The following is a 19,064-nucleotide window of genomic DNA, read 5'->3' on the forward strand; positions in this document are numbered from 1 at the left end:
CTTCCTGACTTACATCAGTTCTCTCCTTTCTATGTTCTCACATGTGGTAGGGGAGGGGACAGAGGAAGAGGAAGAATAAGAGAAAAAAAAGAGGGGAAGAGTTTAATCCCATAACGAGGGCCCCACTATCAAAAACCCATATCAATTTAATTACTTCCCAAAGACCCTACCTCCTAATACCAACAAATCGGGAGTTAGGATTCAACATCTGAATTGTGTGGAACACGATTCATCTATAGTAGCTATGCAGATCTCTTTTCAAATCAAGACAAATCCTCACTTAATTTCTTTCTTCTTTTACTATTTATTCATCTATGCTGAAGTATTTTAAGGAAAAGTTGACCATCTCACAAAATATAGACAACCACAATGTATTTTGTTCCAAATAAAATTAACATCAATAGAGTTTTGCCAAGAAAATGCACTGGTCATAGCAAACACCCTCTTCCAACAACACTAGAGAAGACTCTACACGTGGACATCACAAGATGGTCAACACTGAAATCAGATTGATTATATTCTTTGCAGCCAAAGATGGAGAAGCTCTATACAGTCAACAAAAACAAGACCAGGAGCTGATTGTGGCTCAGACCATGAACTCCTTATTGCCAAATTCAGACTTAAATTGAAGAAAGTAGGGAAAACCACTAGACCATTCAGGTATTACCTAAATCAAATCCCTTATCATTATACAGTGGAAGTGAGAAATAGATTTTAGGGACTAGATCTGATACATAGAGTGCCTGATGAACTATGGATGGAGGTTCGTGACATTGTACAGGAGACAGGGATCAAGACCATCCCCATGGAAAAGAAATGCAAAAAAGCAAAATGGCTGTCTGGGGAGGCCTTACAAATAGCTGTGAAGAGAAGAGAAGTGAAAAGCAAAGGAGAAAAGGAAAGATATAAGCATCTAAATGCAGAGTTCCAAAGGATAGCAAGAAGAGATAAGAAAGCCTTACTCAGCGATCAGTGCAAAGAAATAGAGGAAAACAACAGAATGGGAAAGACTAGAGATCTTTTCAAGAAAATTAGAGATACCAAGGGAACATTTCATGCAAAGATGGGCTCGATAAAGGACAGAAACGGTATGGACCTAACAGAAGCAGAAGATATTAAGAAGAGGTGGCAAGAATACACAGAAGAACTGTACAAAAAAGATCTTCATGACCAAGATAATCACGATGGTGTGATCACTGACCTAGAGCCAGACACCCTGGAATGTGAAGTCAAGTGGGCCTTAGAAAGCATCACTATGAACAAAGCTAGTGGAGGTGATGGAATTCCAGTTGAGCTATTTCAAATCTTGAAAGATGATGCTGTGAAAGTGCTGCATTCAATATGCCAACACATTTGGAAAACTCAGCAGTGGCCACAGGACTGGAAAAGGTCAGTTTTCATTCCAATCCCAAAGAAAGGCAATGCCAAAGAATGCTCAAACTACCACACAATTGCACTCATCTCACACGCTAGTAAAGTAATGCTCAAAATTCTACAAGCCAGGCTTCAGCAATACATGAACCATGAACTTCCAGATGTTCAAGCTGGTTTTAGAAAAGGCAGAGGAACCAAAGATCAAATTGCCAACATTTGCTGGATCATGGAAAAAGCAAGAGAGTTCCAGAAAAACATGTATTTCTGCTTTATTGACTTTGCCAAAGCCTTTGACTGTGTGGATCCCAATAAACCGTGGAAAATTCTGAAAGAGATAGGCATACCAGACCACCTGACCTGCCTCTTGAGAAACCTATATGCTGGTCAGGAAGCAACAGTTTGAACTGGACATGAAACAACACACTGGTTCCAAATAGGAAAAGGAGTACGTCAAGGCTGTATATTGTCACCCTGCTTATTTAACTTATATGTAGAGTACATTATGAGAAACGCTGGACTGGAAGAAACACGAGCTGGAATCAAGATTGCCGGGAGAAATATCAATAACCTCAGATATGCAGATGACACCACCCTTATGGCAGAAAGTGAGGAGGAACTAAAAAGCCTCTTGATGAAAGTGAAGGAGGAGAGTGAAAAAGTTGGCTTAAAGCTCACCATTCAAAAAACTAAGATCTTGGCATTGGTCCCATCATTTCATGGGAAATAGATGGGGAAACAGTGGAGACAGTGTCAGATTTTATTTTTGGGGCTCCAAAGTCACTGCAGATGGTGACTGCAGCCATGAAATTAAAAGATGCTTACTCCTTGGAAGGAAAGTTATGACCAACCTAGACAGCATGTTGAAAAGCAGAGACATTACTTTGCCAACAAAGGTCTGTCTAGTCATGGCTATAGTTTTTCCAGTGGTCATGTATGGATGTGAGAGGTGGACTGTGAAGAAAGCTGAGCGCTGAAGAATTGATGCTTTTGAACTGTGGTGTTGGAGAAGACTCTTGAGAATCCCTTGGACTGCAAGGAGATCCAACCAGTCCATTCTGAAGGATATCAGCCCTGGGATTTCTTTGGAAGGAATGATGCTGAAGCTGAAACTCCAGTACTTTGGCCACCTCATGTGAAGAGTTGACTCATTGGAAAAGACTTTGATGCTTGGAGGTATTGGGGGCAGGAGGAGAAGGGGACGACAGAGGATGAAATGTCTGGATGGCATCACTGACTCGACGGACGTGAGTCTTAGTGAACTCTAGGAGTTGGTGATGGACAGGGAGGCCTGGCGTGCTGTGATTAATGGGGTTGCAAAGAGTCGGACACGACTGACTGACTGAACTGAACTGATCCAGTCCATGTTCAAATTTCCCTGATTCTCTAAAAACAGATGTCTTTTCACAGTTTATTGAAAGAATGTACTCATATGTTTCACTTTTAAATTGTTCTGTTTTAAGACTAAATAACTGTCTCTCTCCCCAATTTTAAAGCCATTTATTTGTTAAAAAACTGGGAGGAAGTGGCGTGATTTGTCTTATAGAATGTCCCAAGTATTGGGTTTAGAGCAGGGATCCACAATGCCGGCACCAAGACCAATACCATTCCTTGGTCTATGGAGAACCAGGTCGCAGAGCAGGAGGTGAGCAGCAGGCCAGTGAGTGAGGCTTCCTCTGTATTTACAGCTGCTCCCCATCGCTCTCCCATCAGCCAGAGATGGGACAGTCTCATTCCAGGAAAACAAGCTCAGGGCTCCCACCGATTCTGCATTATGATGATCTGTATAATTATTTCATTACATATCCCAATGTAATAATAAAAGAAATAAAGTGCACAATACATGAAATATCTTTCAATCATCCCGAAATCAACTCCCTACCAACATTTGTGAAAAAATTGTCTTCCAGGAAACTAGCCCCTTGTGACAAAAGGTGGGGGAATGTAGGTTTAGAGAATTGCTTCTCTATATCTTTATCTGTGTTTTTCCTGGGAGACTGGTAGGTAGATCTAGACTTGAGGTCAAAATTTTTATTGGAATATTTCATATGCAGATATATATTTCTTATGGTGCTACTTAAAGAGTCTCACTATTTCTAGTTGCCTCACTTTGAGAGATGCTGAAATGCAGTGCCTTCTGATGTTGCCAGCTTCATGGATCCATTATATACTCCCCTTAAGGCAATGGCACCCCACTCCAGTATTTTGCCTAGAAAATCCCATGGACGGAGGAGCCTGGTGGGCTGCAGTCCATGGGGTCGCTACTGTCGGACACCACTGAGCGACTTCACTTTCACTTTTCACTTTCATGCATTGGAGAAGGAAATGGCAACCCACTCCAGTGTTCTTGCCTGGAGAATCCCAGGGAGGGGAAGCCTGGTTGGCTGCCATCTATGGGGTCGCACAGAGTCGGACACGACTGAAGCGACGCAGCAGCAGCAGCTACCTTTCATTTATGCTTTCAGCATCCATTGATGACCTTTGCCCAGATCCATTGTTTCATGAGGATGCTGCAAAATAGTGCTTTCCTGTTTCTACCACTCCTTCTGTTTTAATTTCTGGAATTCTTCAATAAAAATAAGATTCTTTTAACTGTTTGTAGTTACATGGAATCTGCTACATACCAATAAAAAGGCATAAATATTGATGACTATTTTCTTTCTCAGCACTCAGAATGGTGTTAGTGCCCTAGCAATCTGTCACAGTGACAAATGAGATGTTGTCTACTAGTATTTTGAATTTCTGACTTTTTATACATTTAATTTGTTCTAGTTAATGGATGTAATGCTAAAATTATCCCAATTTTGGCTTCTTCATATGGATTCCTATACTTTCTGTCCAGTCCCCACTGGTCTTTGAAGTCCTTCAACTTTCCTCTCCTTCAAGAGTCCCAAGATTATACTGTGCATTTCTGCACCCAGTCCTGAAATCAGCCATCTGTTTAAGAATCCATGGATCCTCTGGTGGGAAATGCATTTAGAGGCTACATGTTAGACTTCAAGATAGTGATTGTTATCAAGCTGTCATTGCTTCTAAGCTTTTCAGTTGTCAGAGCAGGAAGTATAGACATTCTTTATTAAAAAAAAAAAAAGGAATGCAATTGATGGTACAAACTTATTCTTTCAAGTTTTAAAATTGCAGGGTTTTGCTTAAGCTTCATTTTATGTAAAACTCTTTTCTCTAACCACTGAAATTTTTACCTCAGAACAACATCAGCATTAATTACTGACTCACTTTAACCTGTAACATACATATGATACTTTCACAATAAGAGAAGCAATATCACCAACAATAAGTTGTTAAATATAGCTTCAGATTTCTTTGTGTTTTTTGCTTCTGTTTTTCTTTTGGTTTGTTTTGTATGGGTCAGTATTTTTGTTTGTCTTTGTCCTTAGAAGATATTCCACTCTGCATGTAGAGTCATAATTTTGAATTTTACAGCAACTCAAGCAATGTTTTGATATGTACAGCCAATCACCAACTTGTTACAATTAGACTTATTAGTCTTTGTTCTCAATTTTGACACATGTGATTACTTTTTGATTCTGTAACACATTTTCATGGCTGCAAATCAAAGTATAAAACAAGAAAAATCTCAATTCCCTACCCCTCATCAATAAATTACATTTTAGTAGTTTTTGGCTAATTCTTTTACTCTTCCTAAATGAAATAGATATACATGTGTATAAGAAGCAACAAACTCTAAGAACTTTTTTGGATGCTCTTTTTTTAAAAAGCAAAATACACAGTTGACAATGTCACCCATTCCACTACTCCTTCATCCACATTATACCCCGGTGTTGGGATGACCTGTGTCTTGTTGCAGATTCCCCCATGGATGGTCACTTCAGGTATGTTGCTGATATTTTGCTTTTAAAAACAATGTGTAGTAGACAGCTTGTGCATATGGCTTTTTATGTTTTCACCAATGTGTCATTGGGTAGATCCCTAGGAATAGAATTGCTGAGTTAAAGAGCAAATGTGTGTGTCATTTGTTAGATGCTATCATATTCCCTCTGTAGAGACTGAACCATCAAAACTGGATTTAAACAATTTGCAAAAATGAGGGTTATGACATTGTGCCCCATCTATACACACCTGGTGTCCAGACCAGGCCCCTGTTGTTGTATCCAAGGGACAATCCAGGATAGATCTCATGCAGGAATAGGCCCTGGGAGTCCTGGAAGAGCCAGGAAACACGATCGTCTTTCCTTCGGCTGTGGTAACAGTTTAACAGATAGCCCTGTTTATCTCAGTCTGGGTTGGAGCCCAGACTGGCGTGGTTTTCTTTGCCTTCTTTGATTGGTAAGATACTTCAAAATTATTTTTCCTTTGTTTTGTTTGGCAGTCAAAATTTTTCATGGCATGGACCCTACTGGAGACTTACATCAGACATATATCCATTTATCTTCAGCAAATTGGCATTATTAAGGTCATTGATTGATATGTCCCTGGTGATCTTTCTTTGTAAATAGAAAGAAAACTAAAATGTTTAATATACATTCAGTCTCATTTAAATCAACCAACTTGAATTAAATCCCTCTCTGTCCCCACTGCACTTCTACTTCTAGGCCAGAAATAAAACCTGCATAGACTGAAGGCTGAATCCAGCCCACTGTGGTGGAGATTTGGCTCCCACTATGTTTGAGGGGGATAAAAATTAGTTACTAACATTAAAATCATGAACTTGCACATAAATATCCAGACTTCTGACTTCTCTCGAAAACTTGGCCAACTGACCCACTTTCCAGTATGGCTGAAGTGGAGGAGAGGCTGCTCCCAGTGGAAAGGCATGTGCTGCCCAGTGTTGAGCACGGCTGCCTAGGCTTTGTATCATTTCTCTTGCCTCCTGGACCCTGAGTTTGTGAGAACTAGACTGATAGCTTGATTAAGATAAATACCACTTGTGTCTTGATCAACTTTGACTTTCCACCATCTAACTCAGACACCAGCACACATGTCTTCCTTGTAGGTTTGTTGGACGATATAAAATATCTTGTGGATGCATATGGCACTTCTTCCAATACTGAAATCATGCAATTGAAATACTGCTCTGCCCTAAATCTTTGATGCAGATTGACATAATAGGTGCCCCTGATCTCTGCCATTAGACCCACTACCTAAAGCCACTCATATGTCCTTGGGCTGCCTCTCAAGCCTTCACTTTTCCATTTGACCTCTTTGCCTCCTAGCAATCAGTTCTCCAATGAGGACAGCAAACCATACCTCATGAAGTGGCAAAGCAGACCACGTGAGATCATGAATGTCTAGCATGGCCCCTAGTACTCATTTTTGTGATGTTCTTAGCAGTTATTTTCTCCAAGTTGGCAAGTTTCTCCACTCCTTAGATGTCCATGCACTTCATTTTGGTTTTCCAGCCAAGCCTCAAGGAAGAGATGACAGTAGAAGTCTCTGTATTCTGATAATTTTCTAAGATCATTCACCAAAGACAAGGATGGAGATAAAAATTTTATCAAGAACTTTGTATTTTTATCAGATCCATTAGTGCCCTAAAGCGGACAATTAGGGCAGGTTAGAGCACATATAACTAGAAGCTCCTGGTCACCACTGCATGTCAAGGAACTAAAGCTTCCCTGAGTACTTGGAGCCAGGAAAGAAGCATGAAGTGGCTTGTGCTTCTCGGGCTGATGGCCCTCTCAGAGTGCATAGTCATGTAAGTATGGGGACTGTAAGTGGCATCATCTTCCTTTCTGGGCTAGAAAGAAATGGAATATTTCCCTGACAGTCTTAAAGTTCAACTCTTACTTATTGATAAGCACCTTTCTATAGGTACTTATCCTTGCTTCTTTAGCCTTGGGCTTCCCAGGTGGTGCTATTGGTAAAGGACCCCTGCAAATATAGGAGATGTAAGAGATGCGGGTTTGATACCTGGGTCGGGAAGATCCCCTGGAGAAGGACATGGCAACCCACTTCAATATTTTTGCTTGGAGAATCCCAACGGGCAGAGGAGCCTGGCAGGCTGTGGTCCATAGGGTCATATAGAGTTGGACAGGACTGAAGGGGCTTAGCATGCATGCATGCACCTTGCTATAGAAACTGTGGGTCCCTGTCGAGGTACAGGTTTGCATGGTTGCACAACTCTTGGAACACCATCATGTGGTGACCTGCTGAAAATGGAACTCCTTGTAATTGCAACCTGTACAAATGTATGTGTGGTCCTGTGGAATAGCATTTTTCTACATTTTATTCTAGGTGTCCTCTCTGTTCTCTCTCTACTTCAGTGTGTATATGTCTATGTCTGCATCTCTGCTTCTCTCTCATTTATCTCTCCATCTCTTTGGAAGTCTCTGTGAGTGTAGATCTGAGAGGATAATAGGCAGGAAGGCCAGGGGTCTCCAAACGGACAAAATAGCCTGCAAGTGTCAGACATTTTTATCTCTCAAGCGGCAGGAGGAAACCAATTAATGATATATTTTTCTTTCTCTATACAAATTTAAAAGGAGGTTTCTCTTAAAATACTGTGTTGCCATAATGACACCTGGTTTTACCTAGAGTTAACTATTCTCAAACATTGAGATAACCAATGCATTTTTCTTACGGACATGTTTGACTTAAGCTATGCTAATGTGCTATGCATTTACCCCAAACTCTGTCTTCAAGTCGGTTCCGCCTCATGGCTTAGAACCTACTTGACAAACCAGCATGTTATACTCAGATATTGTTCTCTTAATCTATGTAAACAAAACTATTTGCATGGTAATCTGTCCTACAAGATTCAAGTTAATCATTTTATGGCCCAGGATGAACATTTGATGCCAAGATTATCCCAAAATTCATCTTATGGGTGAGGGGCCTGGTGCCATTCTGAGTTTTAAGATATTCCTTTCTTTCATTAACCGACTGCTAGTGGAGAAGGCAATGGCAACCCACTCCAGTACTCTTGCCTGGAAAATCCCATGGATGGAGGAGCCTGGTAGGCTGCAGTCCATGGTGTCACGAAGAGTCAGACACGACTGAGCAACTTCACTTTACTTTTCACTTTCACGCACTGGAGAAGGAAATGGCAACCCACTCCAGTGTTCTTGCCTGGAGAATCCCAGGGATGGCAGAGCCTGGTGGGCTGCCATCTATGGGGTCCCACAGAGTTGGACACAACTGAAGTGACTTAGCAGCAGTGACTATACAACATCCAGCTGAAGACTAGCAGGGGGTACTCTTTCTGCCCTCTTCTGATGCCTATGTCAGAAGCTTTCCCTGTCTCCTTTATACTTTAATAAAACCTTATTACACAAAGCTCTGAGTGATCAAACCTCATATCTGGCCCCGGATTGAATCCTTCTCCTCTGGAGGCCAAGAATCCCGGCCATCTTTTAATTCAGCAACAATCTTTCAGATCTCTCCGTGTTGTTTTTCCTTCTTTTAATGTTTCAGTTTTGACTCATCCTTGCTTCTTTAGCCTCTTAATTTCCCTAATTTGTTTCCTATCTCCCAGATTCTTCTCTCAATTCTCTGTTCCATTTCTATTGGAGGAAGATAGGGAGAGCTACTTCTTTGTTGTTTTACATCCCACAAGCAGTGTGACTACATCCAAGTGACAAACTACTTGAATTTCAGATTTTTTCCCTGTACAAATAAGATAATGGTTCTCTTCTAGAACCTTCCTCCCTGAGCTTCCTTGAGAAGGATATAGAGGGATGGCAATGGCAATACTAATGGCTGTCATTATTGAGATTTAAGATATATCAGATACATGATATCCATCACTTCACTTATCTCCCAAATTTTCTATATGGCGGGGGGATCATTAAATTCCACCTTTTTACCCAGGGGTAAGCTGAGAATCCAAATGGTCTTACCCAATGTTACACAACAGAACCTGTATTCAAACCTACGTCCTTGCCATGGTATTTGCATGGCATTCCGATAATATGGTGACACTCATAAAAACGCTTGGAAAATACACGGTGTATTACAATGACAGTTATACCTTAACAAGGATAGCTAATTGTATCTTCTCTGTTTCTTTTCTTAATCCTCGGTGAAAGTTTGCCTCTAAGGAAAATGAAGACCTTGCGAGAAACCCTGAGGGAAAAAAACTTGCTGAACAATTTCCTGGGGGAACAAGCTTACAGACTGTCTAAGAGAGACTCCAAAATAACTATTCACCCCCTGAGGAACTATCTGGATGTGAGTTTATTGGGAGGATGGCTCTTCACAGCGCCCCCTGGTGCTCTGGCCTAGCACTGTGGTTCTTCCGGAAGTAGCAGGTGGGATGTTGGGGCTGGGGCTCCTGCAGGAGGCAGAAACACTGAGGCACAGGGACCCCATTCCAGAGGAGAAGGCACTCTCATCCACAACTCTTGGTCTGTGGTGACTGGGCCCAGCAATGACCAGGTGGCAGGTAAACATCCATTTCTGTGTCAAAGATGGGTCATAAGTTTGAGGGAGATTGTTCCTTCTGAACTAAGTGAACCACTCAGTTACAGATGAAGGGTGAGCCATCTCCAGTCAAAAGATAAAGCCAACTGCAAAGCAAGTGTGCATCCCCAGGCAGAGGAATTCAGCTTCCACAGATGCCAGAATAACAGCAGGAAAAATTACTGAATCCTTATTCTGCGTAAGGCCATAAGAATCTAACACTGTGGTTATTGTTATTAGATTAGAAAAAAGGGTATGTTTTGTCTTCAAAATTGTGCAGGCTAGCCTGAGAGAAAGGAAAAGAGTAAATATATGTCAAATGAAAGAGTCACCTGTGTGGTGTTGACTGGATGTTGTCTGAGTTTAGAGGGAGTGGCTGGGATTGATCAAGGAGGACCTCCTGGAGAAGGGTGTGCTCAGACTGGGTTTGAAGAGGAGACTAGAGGGCTTCTCAAATGAAGGCACCAGGACTTCCTTGGAGGTCCAGTGCTTATGATTCTGGGCTTCGAATGCAGGAGGTACTTTTTCAACCCCTGGTCATAGAGTGAATATCCCACACACCACGTGGTGCAAGAAAAAGTATCAAATGCAGGCACCTCTGAGAACAAAGGCTGTGAGCTGCATGGTGATTGGAAATTGATCTCAGGAGACATGTGACACCCAGAGGGAGGCAGCAGTGTGGAAATCGAGGGGAGCCAGATCTGCACTAACCCACCCTTCCTGGTCCCCATAGATGGCTTACGTGGGTAATATCACCATTGGAACACCCCCTCAGGAGTTCCGGGTCGTCTTTGACACAGGCTCAGCTGACTTGTGGGTGCCTTCCATCAGCTGTGTCAGTCCAGCCTGTTGTGAGTACAAACATCGCCCCCCCCCAAATCAACCCATCTTTTACTTGCCCTCTCCACCCTTCTCCACTCTTCTCTCCACCCTGAATCTCCCTCTCCACCCTTGGCACCTGACTGACACTCATCTCTTGTGTCTGCAGATACACACAAAACCTTCAATCTTCACAATTCTTCCAGCTTCGGGCAGACACACCAGCCTATTAGCATCTCCTATGGACCTGGGATAATTCAGGGATTTCTTGGCTCTGACACCGTTCGGGTAATGTGGAAACAAAAGCTGAGTCAGGACTGACTATGGAGTGACCACTGCTTACAAAACAGATACAGGACAAGCTGGCAGGACCGTCCTACCCTAACTCCCATAGATATTGGCCTCTTACCCACAGGATCCTGTCCCTGGGGAGGCAGTTTCCATAGTGACACACAAACAAGTGGATTAGCTAACACAGAGAGGGGCTTGGGCTGTGGACTTGCAGCTCCTCTGCCCATGAGCAGCTCAGGGTTCATTTTGCTGGGAGCCAGAAGAGGGGGGGAAAAGCACCAACTTTTATATTCTCAGACTGTGCCAGGCACTTTCGTGGTAATAACTTGTTTAAACCTGCAACAACCCCACACAGCAGGTGTGTTGACTAGCTAATGATACAGATGAGGAAACAGATGCAGACAGCAAGGGCTTGCTGAGGTCACAGGTGTGGTAAGTGGTGGAGCTGGGCTGGCTTGTCAGAACTGAAGCTGGTGGTGGGTATTTGGGGAAAGGATAAAACTGATCTGGGGACCCTGGGTGCAGTCAAGCACTTCACGTATGCAGGGTGGATAATCAGGAGGCCAGAGATGTAGGTGGGCCTAAGTGTGTTCTTAACGTATGGGGCCTTTGGGAGTCTAATAAAACCTATAGCCTCCCTCCCCCTAGTGCCTGAGTAGTTCACCTTTCTCTTTCTCTTTCTCTCTCTCTCTCATACACACTCACACAAACACACATATACCCCCAAAAGGGTATTTCCCAGGCAGTAATTTCATAAGAACCCTGCCAGAAACATTGTATAATAGACTTCTGTCTTTCTGGGCAGATGCAGAATCCAAAATACATTACCATCAATTTACTCCATTTCTGTCATCAGTTCAGAGAGATGCCAGAGAAGGCTCTCCTGCTCTTTACTCATTTTGTCCACAAGGGGACACCATTGGGTCCTGGCCAGACTCAGTTGCCCCACCTGTACAAGAAGGCATGAGGCCAATTTGACTCACTCAGATGGTGTTTTTCACAGGAGCAGATATTTTATTTTATTTATTTATTTTAATTGGAGGCTAATTACTTTACAGTATTGTAATGGTTTTTGCTATACATTGACATGAATCAGTCATGGGTGTTCCTGTGTTCCCCAACCTGAGACCCACTCCCCATCCCATCCCTCAGAATCATGCCAGTGCACCAGCCCTGAGTACCCTGTCTAAATCCACAGACCACATAAATGGAACCCAAATTCCCCTCCAGGCTAGGTCTAAAAATCTGAGGTCTACCGAGGACACACAAAGACCTCAGATCTCTGCAGTGCTAATGGCATCTCTTCCTCAGCCCAAGCCTAGACCCACTTAACAAAACTTTATGTGGGAACGCTCTTCTCGCCCACAGATCGGAAACCTTGTTAGCCTTAAACAGTCGTTTGGCCTAAGCCAGGAGGAATATGGGTTTGATGGTGCACCCTTTGATGGCGTCCTGGGCTTGGCCTACCCCTCCATCAGCATCAAAGGTATCATCCCCATCTTTGACAACTTGTGGTCGCAAGGTGCCTTTTCTGAGCCTGTCTTTGCCTTCTACTTGAACACGTAAGTCTGAGCTGGACAGTCCCTCTCTAAATTAGTTATAAGATGCTTTCATTTGTATGAAAATTATGCAACAATTGATACAGAAGTATGCTGAGAGATGATCTAACCCAGGAAAACTATGGCCCCAGGGCCCCACCTGGGTTTACCACTGGCTTTTATAAATAAAGTTTTATTGGTACACAAACAGGCTCCTGGATGCAAGAGCTGGGGCTTGGAGTAGGGGGTGAGCGAAAAGGAAAACTAATGCAATGTGTCAGGATACAAGTTGGAAGAAAAGGCAACAGGATTTGCTGATGAATTTGACATGAAAGGAAAGAGAGGGATGGTAGAAATCTTTCCTTCCTCATGAACATTTCACTGGGCACCCAGGACCAGCTAAACAATTTTCAGGAGTCAGTGCAAAATGAAAGAGTGGGACCCAAAACAAAAGTGTGGGATTTCTTTTTCAACAACTATTGGGAATTTCAAGACAGGGAGAGCAGAGGTGGGGGCCCTGCTGAGTGTGGGGCCCAGTGGACAGCACAGGTCACAGGCCAGTGAAGTCAACCCTGAATGACTTGAAGCCACACCCTTGGTGTTTTCAGGCCTTGGTTTTTCTGAAAAAATACAGACTGTACAAGGGGGAAGCCAAAAGCCTTCAGCACACTGCCCTCTGAGAGTATCTGACCACTCAGGTCGCAGGAGGTCCAGGGCCTCTTCTGAAGACTGAGTGGATAGAGACCTGCTAGGTGGCCCAGCTTCTAACCTCCTCTGTGCCACTCATTAGCCAGCGACCAACCTCAGTCTGGTTCTCAATTGCTCCTAGACTCGATTTCTGCATCTGTACATGGGGCCTTATTAGGGCCTTGATGGGTGGACAAGCACAACTCTCAGACAGTGCTGTTGTTACTGTCCTCAAAGGATCCCCGCCCCATCTCTATAGATGCAAGCTGGAGGGCAGTGTGGTGATGTTTGGTGGAGTGGACCACCGCTACTACAAGGGAGAGCTCAACTGGATACCAGTGTCCCAAACCCGCTACTGGCAGATAAGCATGAACCGGTAAGCCTCTCACTCTGAGGATCACCCCAAGTGATGCTCCCATATCTGTACATGGACACAGACAAACACACAAATGCACTACCAGACACACAATTAACCGACATACATGCCAACCACTACGACACAGACAGACACACAGGCACACATACAAAGACACTAGTAGGCACATATAAACATGCATAACCAGCCAGAGACACACAAGTACACACACAGAGCCACATATGAATACACACATAAACACAGAAACACAAAGATACACAAATCACCCATGGGTTCATAATCACTCCAGGCCTCCTGCCTAGGGATCTGAACAGGGTCCATCACAGGGTCCAGAGAGGCCTGTGCGCTGTGGGAGGACTGCACCCCTGAGTGTGAGGTGGGGAGCATGGTTATAGGACTTTACAGTGTGATGAAAAGAGGATCAGGGAAAATTTCCTCAGCCTGAACAGAGCTGTGATAACATGACCAACTGTCGAGGGCTACATGGGACCAAGGAAGTTAGTACAGATAAATGTCAGGTTAAAAACAGGGAAAGTCCTGAAGAAATGGGGAAAACTTGTCTCCTTAGGGAGAAGCTAGCCAGCAGTGGAGAGAGGTTGGCCACAGTCTTGGGACCCAAAAGCGACTCATAAAAAGAGACACCCCACGTCCCTAGGCACACATGGGGCAGGGGTTATAACTGAGAGAATCAGGAAGGTGGGATCCAAGAGTGGCTTGAGAAGAAGAGGTAATCATTGATGAGATTCTGTGTTTGACCCTCAGATAAAAGCTTACTGGTCCATTGAGGTTCTGTGTCTAGTTAGGTATCACCTGGTCAGGGTCTCAGGGTCTGAGCCCAGTGAGGGGTTGCTGCTCAGAGACATCCCCTCCCAGGGCAGCAGGTCTCCCCCACCCCTATGAGAATCTGCTGCCACAGGAACCTCCATCTTTACTGTGTGTTTGTCCCATTGTTGGTGAGACATCAGATATACCTCTCTGGATGGTCTTCATTCATTATTTTCACAGTCTTCATTCACTCATTCAACAGACAAGCATTGTGCATCCACTGTGTGCCAGGCACTTTAGGGATGTGATGAGAATAAAACTCGTCCTCACATCTAAGAAGGCAAATGTACAAGAAATGACACACACACAGAGTGAATTGTCACTTTGGTACATACTAGACATGAGGAAGGGTCTACAGATAGTGATGAAGACAGGAGACTGATATACACTGGGGGAAAGACTTCCCTGGAACCACGACAGTTAAGTTGGAATCTGGAAGATGAGGAGAAATTAGCTAGTCAGAGGGGAGGGGGCTCTTCTAGGAAGGAAGCATGTGTCAAGGTATTAAAGAGCCTGGTGTATTCAAGTGCTGCATTTACGCATGTCAAGGAAGGTGCTGTGATAAGAGCAAAGGAAAAGTCAGGGCAAGAGATGAAGCTCTGGTCAGGAGACAGTCAGGGAGGGGGCAGCTGTGAAGGAGCTTTCTGTATGACCCTGATGCCCGCTTTGTCCTACTGTCTCTCAGCATCAGCATGAACGGGAATGTTACTGCTTGTTCTCGTGGATGTCAGGCCCTTTTGGACACCGGGACATCAATGATCCATGGCCCAACAAGACTGATCACCAACATCCACAAGCTCATGAACGCCAGGCACCAGGGTTCTGAGGTAAAGGGTCATGCTACAGGGTCACTTCCAGTCTCCTCACATAATAAGGATCCTCTGGGCCAACCTGTCTCCTTCTCTCTAACAGTATGTGGTTTCATGTGATGCCGTCAAGACCCTGCCTCCTGTCATCTTCAACATCAATGGCATTGACTATCCACTGCCCCCTAAAGCCTACATCACCAAGGTGAGGGGCCATCCCTGAGGGTTTGTTCTCTAAATTGGGGTTTGCAGGAACTCTTGGGCTACTGCTGGGAGGAGGGCACCCTCTGCAGGCCAAACCACACCATTGCAGATGCTGCTGATCCACTATGGCTAGGCCAGCACCTCCACAAAATCAACCACTTGAGAGTAGAGGACAGTCTGGGACATCTATCCTCCTGAAATAAATGTGGAGACACCACTCCATGATGACATAGTGGGAGTCACAAGGAGAGGGGAAACACTAAGGGCCTCTGCCCTCATAGATCTTCAGTTCAACTAGACCCCTCAGATGCAGGAACTCAGAAAGTCAGCTCTAGGGATCCCTAAAATAGGACATGTGACAAGGGGGGTTGGCTGGTGGCAGTCCCTGTGTGCTCCCACCATAATGATTAACAGTCTCCCTTTCCTTATTGAAATTGTCCCGGCTACAAAAAATTACATGGCTACCTTAGACCTTGACTGCAACTTCCCCTTGCTAAGTCCCAGTTTCCCCTCTGTGAGTCAGGCTACCTGACCCCTCTGTGGGGAGGTTGGATGCTAAGGTGATTAAAGGGTGCACAGTGACTGCTCAGCCCTGACACAGGGTGGAGGCTTCACGTCAGCTCCCTGTGGGAGTTCAGAGCAGGCTGTTGGGCTCAAAGAAGGCTCTGAGGAAGAGAGGGAATTGCAGTAATTCTAAAACCCCTGACTCATGGCACCATAGGGAGGCCTGCTTGGGTCTAGGCAAATCTGCCTTGGGTTCCATGCAAATGGCACCCCGCAGTGCTCTGCAAAGGGACCCTGGGACTTATTAGGGGTGTTGAGGACTATGGACCGACGGGTGGGGATGGAGACCAGAATAAGTCACCCAGCCAAGCCTGGAGTGGCCAAAGGCTGAGTGTGGGTCCAAGCAGGCTTCTCAGAGGGGCTGAGCGAAGTCTTAAAGAACATGTTGTGAGCGCTGCTTTGAATGTATTTAACATGCATAACCAACAGTGAGCTACTGTGTAGCACAGAGAACACTGCTCAACATAAGGTGGCAGCCTGGATGGGAGGGGTGTCTCTGGGACAAGGATACGTGTGTATGTATGACTGAGTCCTTTACTGTCCACCTGAAACTTCAAATACCGTTAGTTAGCTATACTCCAAAACAAAATTAAAAGTTAAAAAGAACCAGTTTTGGGGATGCAGGAGAACAGACATTCTCTGCAGAGAAAACAATGAGCAGGGGTCAGAAGGAAAGAAACAGTGTGAGGAGAACTAGGAGAAACTCTCTTCTTTTCTTAAAAAACTGTATTGCAGTATAGCTGATCTTCAGCGTTGCCTTAAGTTCTGCTGCACAGCTAAGTGATTTAGCTGTACATATACAAATATATATATTCTTTTTCATTAGTTAGTCAATAAATATTGAATACAGTTCCTTGCTCTAGAAGTAGGACTTTGTTGCTTATCATTCCTCTGTATATTACTTTGCATCTGATCATTCCAAACTCCCAATCCTCCCCTCCCCACACTCCTGCCATATTGCAACCACATGTCATGGCCCTTTTTGGTTTTGGATGAACCCTCATATCCCCAGCTGCTGAGAAAATCACCTGATACTTACCAAAAGAGGGAAATAAAACCAAGAAGTATGCCAGGTCTGGATATTGAGGAGGGAGTCGCAGTAAGCACACAGGCTGACTGGTATGTCTCTCTAACTCCCCAAGGCTCAAAACTTCTGCCTTAGCATCTTTCATGGGGGCACAGAAACTAGCTCTCCAGAGACCTGGATCCTGGGTGGCATCTTCCTGAGACAGTACTTCTCAGTTTTTGATCGAAGAAATGACAGGATTGGCCTGGCTCCGGCAGTGTAAATGCTTGGACTCGTTCAGGAATCAATCAGGCTGCTCCTAACACACACTCACTCACACTAGGGCACTCCTGCCCAGCAATGCTGGTGAACTGTGTTTGGTGCTCTGCAAACTCTATTCTCAGTAAAGAATAAAATGTTTCACTCTTAATGGTGCTAAAACAAATGGGTGCCTCTTTTTGGATCTGGCAGGTGCGTCATAATCAGGGAGGATCTAGAACCAAGTTTGAACCACAAGTGAGAGGAGCTCAACTCCAGCTGGTTTCAAGGAAAGGGGAGACTTTTCAGAAGGACACTGGAAATCATGTACATAGGAACCAGAGCAGATAGAAAGATCTCAGTGACTGGACCCAAGAAATCAGAAGTCATCAGTTCTCTCTTTCTCACCCTCGCTCTTTCCCCTCTCTCTTCTTTGATTGTCTTAGCCTGACAGCTTTCTTCCTTAAGGCTTCTACACCTAGTGAGGGAGACCAGAGCTACCTGCCCTAGGGTTTTATATCCCTAAGGCGTCTAACCCATTAGGAAAGAAGCTCAGAGACCTGAGGGTTCAAGGGAGTGCTCTGACTAGTCCACCTCAGATCACATGTCCGTATGGTATCTCCAATTTTCTTGAAGAGATGTCTTGTCTTTGCAATTCTATTGTTTACCTCTATTTCTTGCACTGTTCACTTAAGAAGGCTTTCTTATCTCTCCTTGCTCTTCTCTGGAAGTCTGCATTCCTTTGGTTTTAACTTTCTCTTTTGCGTTTGCTTTCACTTCTCTTCTTTTCTCAGCTATTTGTAGCCATCCTCAGATAATCAACCACTTTGCCTTCTTGCATTTCTGTGTCTTGGGAATGGTTTGATCACTGTCAAACTTCCATCATTAGCTCTTCAGGCACCCTGTCTACCAGATTTAATCCCTTGAATCTATTTGTCACCTCCACTGTATAACCATAAGGGATTTGATTTAGGTGATGCTTGAATGGTCTAGTTGTTTTCCCCACTTTCTTCATTTTAAGCCTGGATATTGCTTGCTTCTGCCTTCACAATTAGTGGCAGGTCACCACCCTCTGTCCCTGGTGGGAGCAGAGCAAAACCACACAATTTGGGAACTGATGTCCTGGGTTTGCACGTTGGCTCCTCGTATCCCTAGTTGTGTGAGCTTGATCAAGTCCCTTAACCTGTTTCCTCATGAGGAAAGTGGGCATCATGATGATAATCCCACCTTGGAGAATGTATGTGTGCCTGGGAGGAGCAAGTCCTCAGCAAGCAAGTTTCTCAGCAAGCCCTGAGAAAGCTTTTTGAATTCCTGAGTCTGGAGCAAATATGAATTATTCTGCCTCTTGGGGTGGCAATCTTCTGTTTAGAGGCAACTCCTGCCACCCACAGGGCTCAATACTGAGTTATCAAAATGACTGCTGTTTCTGAACCATGACGGGAACTCTGACTGAGCCAGCACTTCTGTTTTCCTGGCTCCACCGGGAGCTAAAGAGCTGGCTTCACTTACTCCCTTCCTCAGCTTGTACAGTATTTGATGGTGAAATGTTTTCTTTACTTGAAGAATTTCATGAATTAAATCAGAAGAAATATTAGAATCAGGAAACCACTATTTGCAACAGCTTCATGAAACAATGGATCTAGGACAAGGTCATCAATGGATGCTAAAACCATTAGATGAAATGTTAAAGGGGAAGTTTATAATGGATGCAAGAGGTTGGCAACTCAGGACCCACTGCATCTACGTATCAATCAAAGTGGGGCAACTAGAAATTATGAGTCTCTTGGTGTGGTGCCTTAAGAAATATGTGGAACAACATATGAAATATTCCAATAAAATTTGCTGAACTCAAGTCTGGATGTAACTACCAGTTTTCAGGGAAGTACATAGATAAAGGAACAGGGAAGTAATCCTCTAAGCCAGTGGACCCACACTTTATC

At 44.1% G+C, this 19,064-nt stretch overlaps 1 protein-coding gene across 1 annotated transcript; it reads left to right on the forward strand.

The window, feature by feature from the left end:
- Positions 1-6,992: 6,992 nt before the first annotated feature.
- LOC133241846 (pregnancy-associated glycoprotein 2-like) lies at positions 6,993-17,251 on the forward strand. The gene is made up of 9 exons (XM_061407764.1): positions 6,993-7,045; positions 9,378-9,519; positions 10,484-10,601; positions 10,739-10,857; positions 12,229-12,422; positions 13,345-13,461; positions 14,972-15,113; positions 15,199-15,297; positions 17,003-17,251. The coding sequence occupies exons 1-9, from the start codon at positions 6,993-6,995 to the stop codon at positions 17,147-17,149; spliced, it is 1,131 nt and encodes a 376-aa protein (XP_061263748.1). The 3' UTR covers positions 17,150-17,251.
- Positions 17,252-19,064: the final 1,813 nt, after the last annotated feature.

This window comes from Bos javanicus, chromosome 29 (assembly GCF_032452875.1).
Source record: "Bos javanicus breed banteng chromosome 29, ARS-OSU_banteng_1.0, whole genome shotgun sequence".
NCBI classification, from domain to species: Eukaryota; Metazoa; Chordata; class Mammalia; order Artiodactyla; family Bovidae; genus Bos; species Bos javanicus.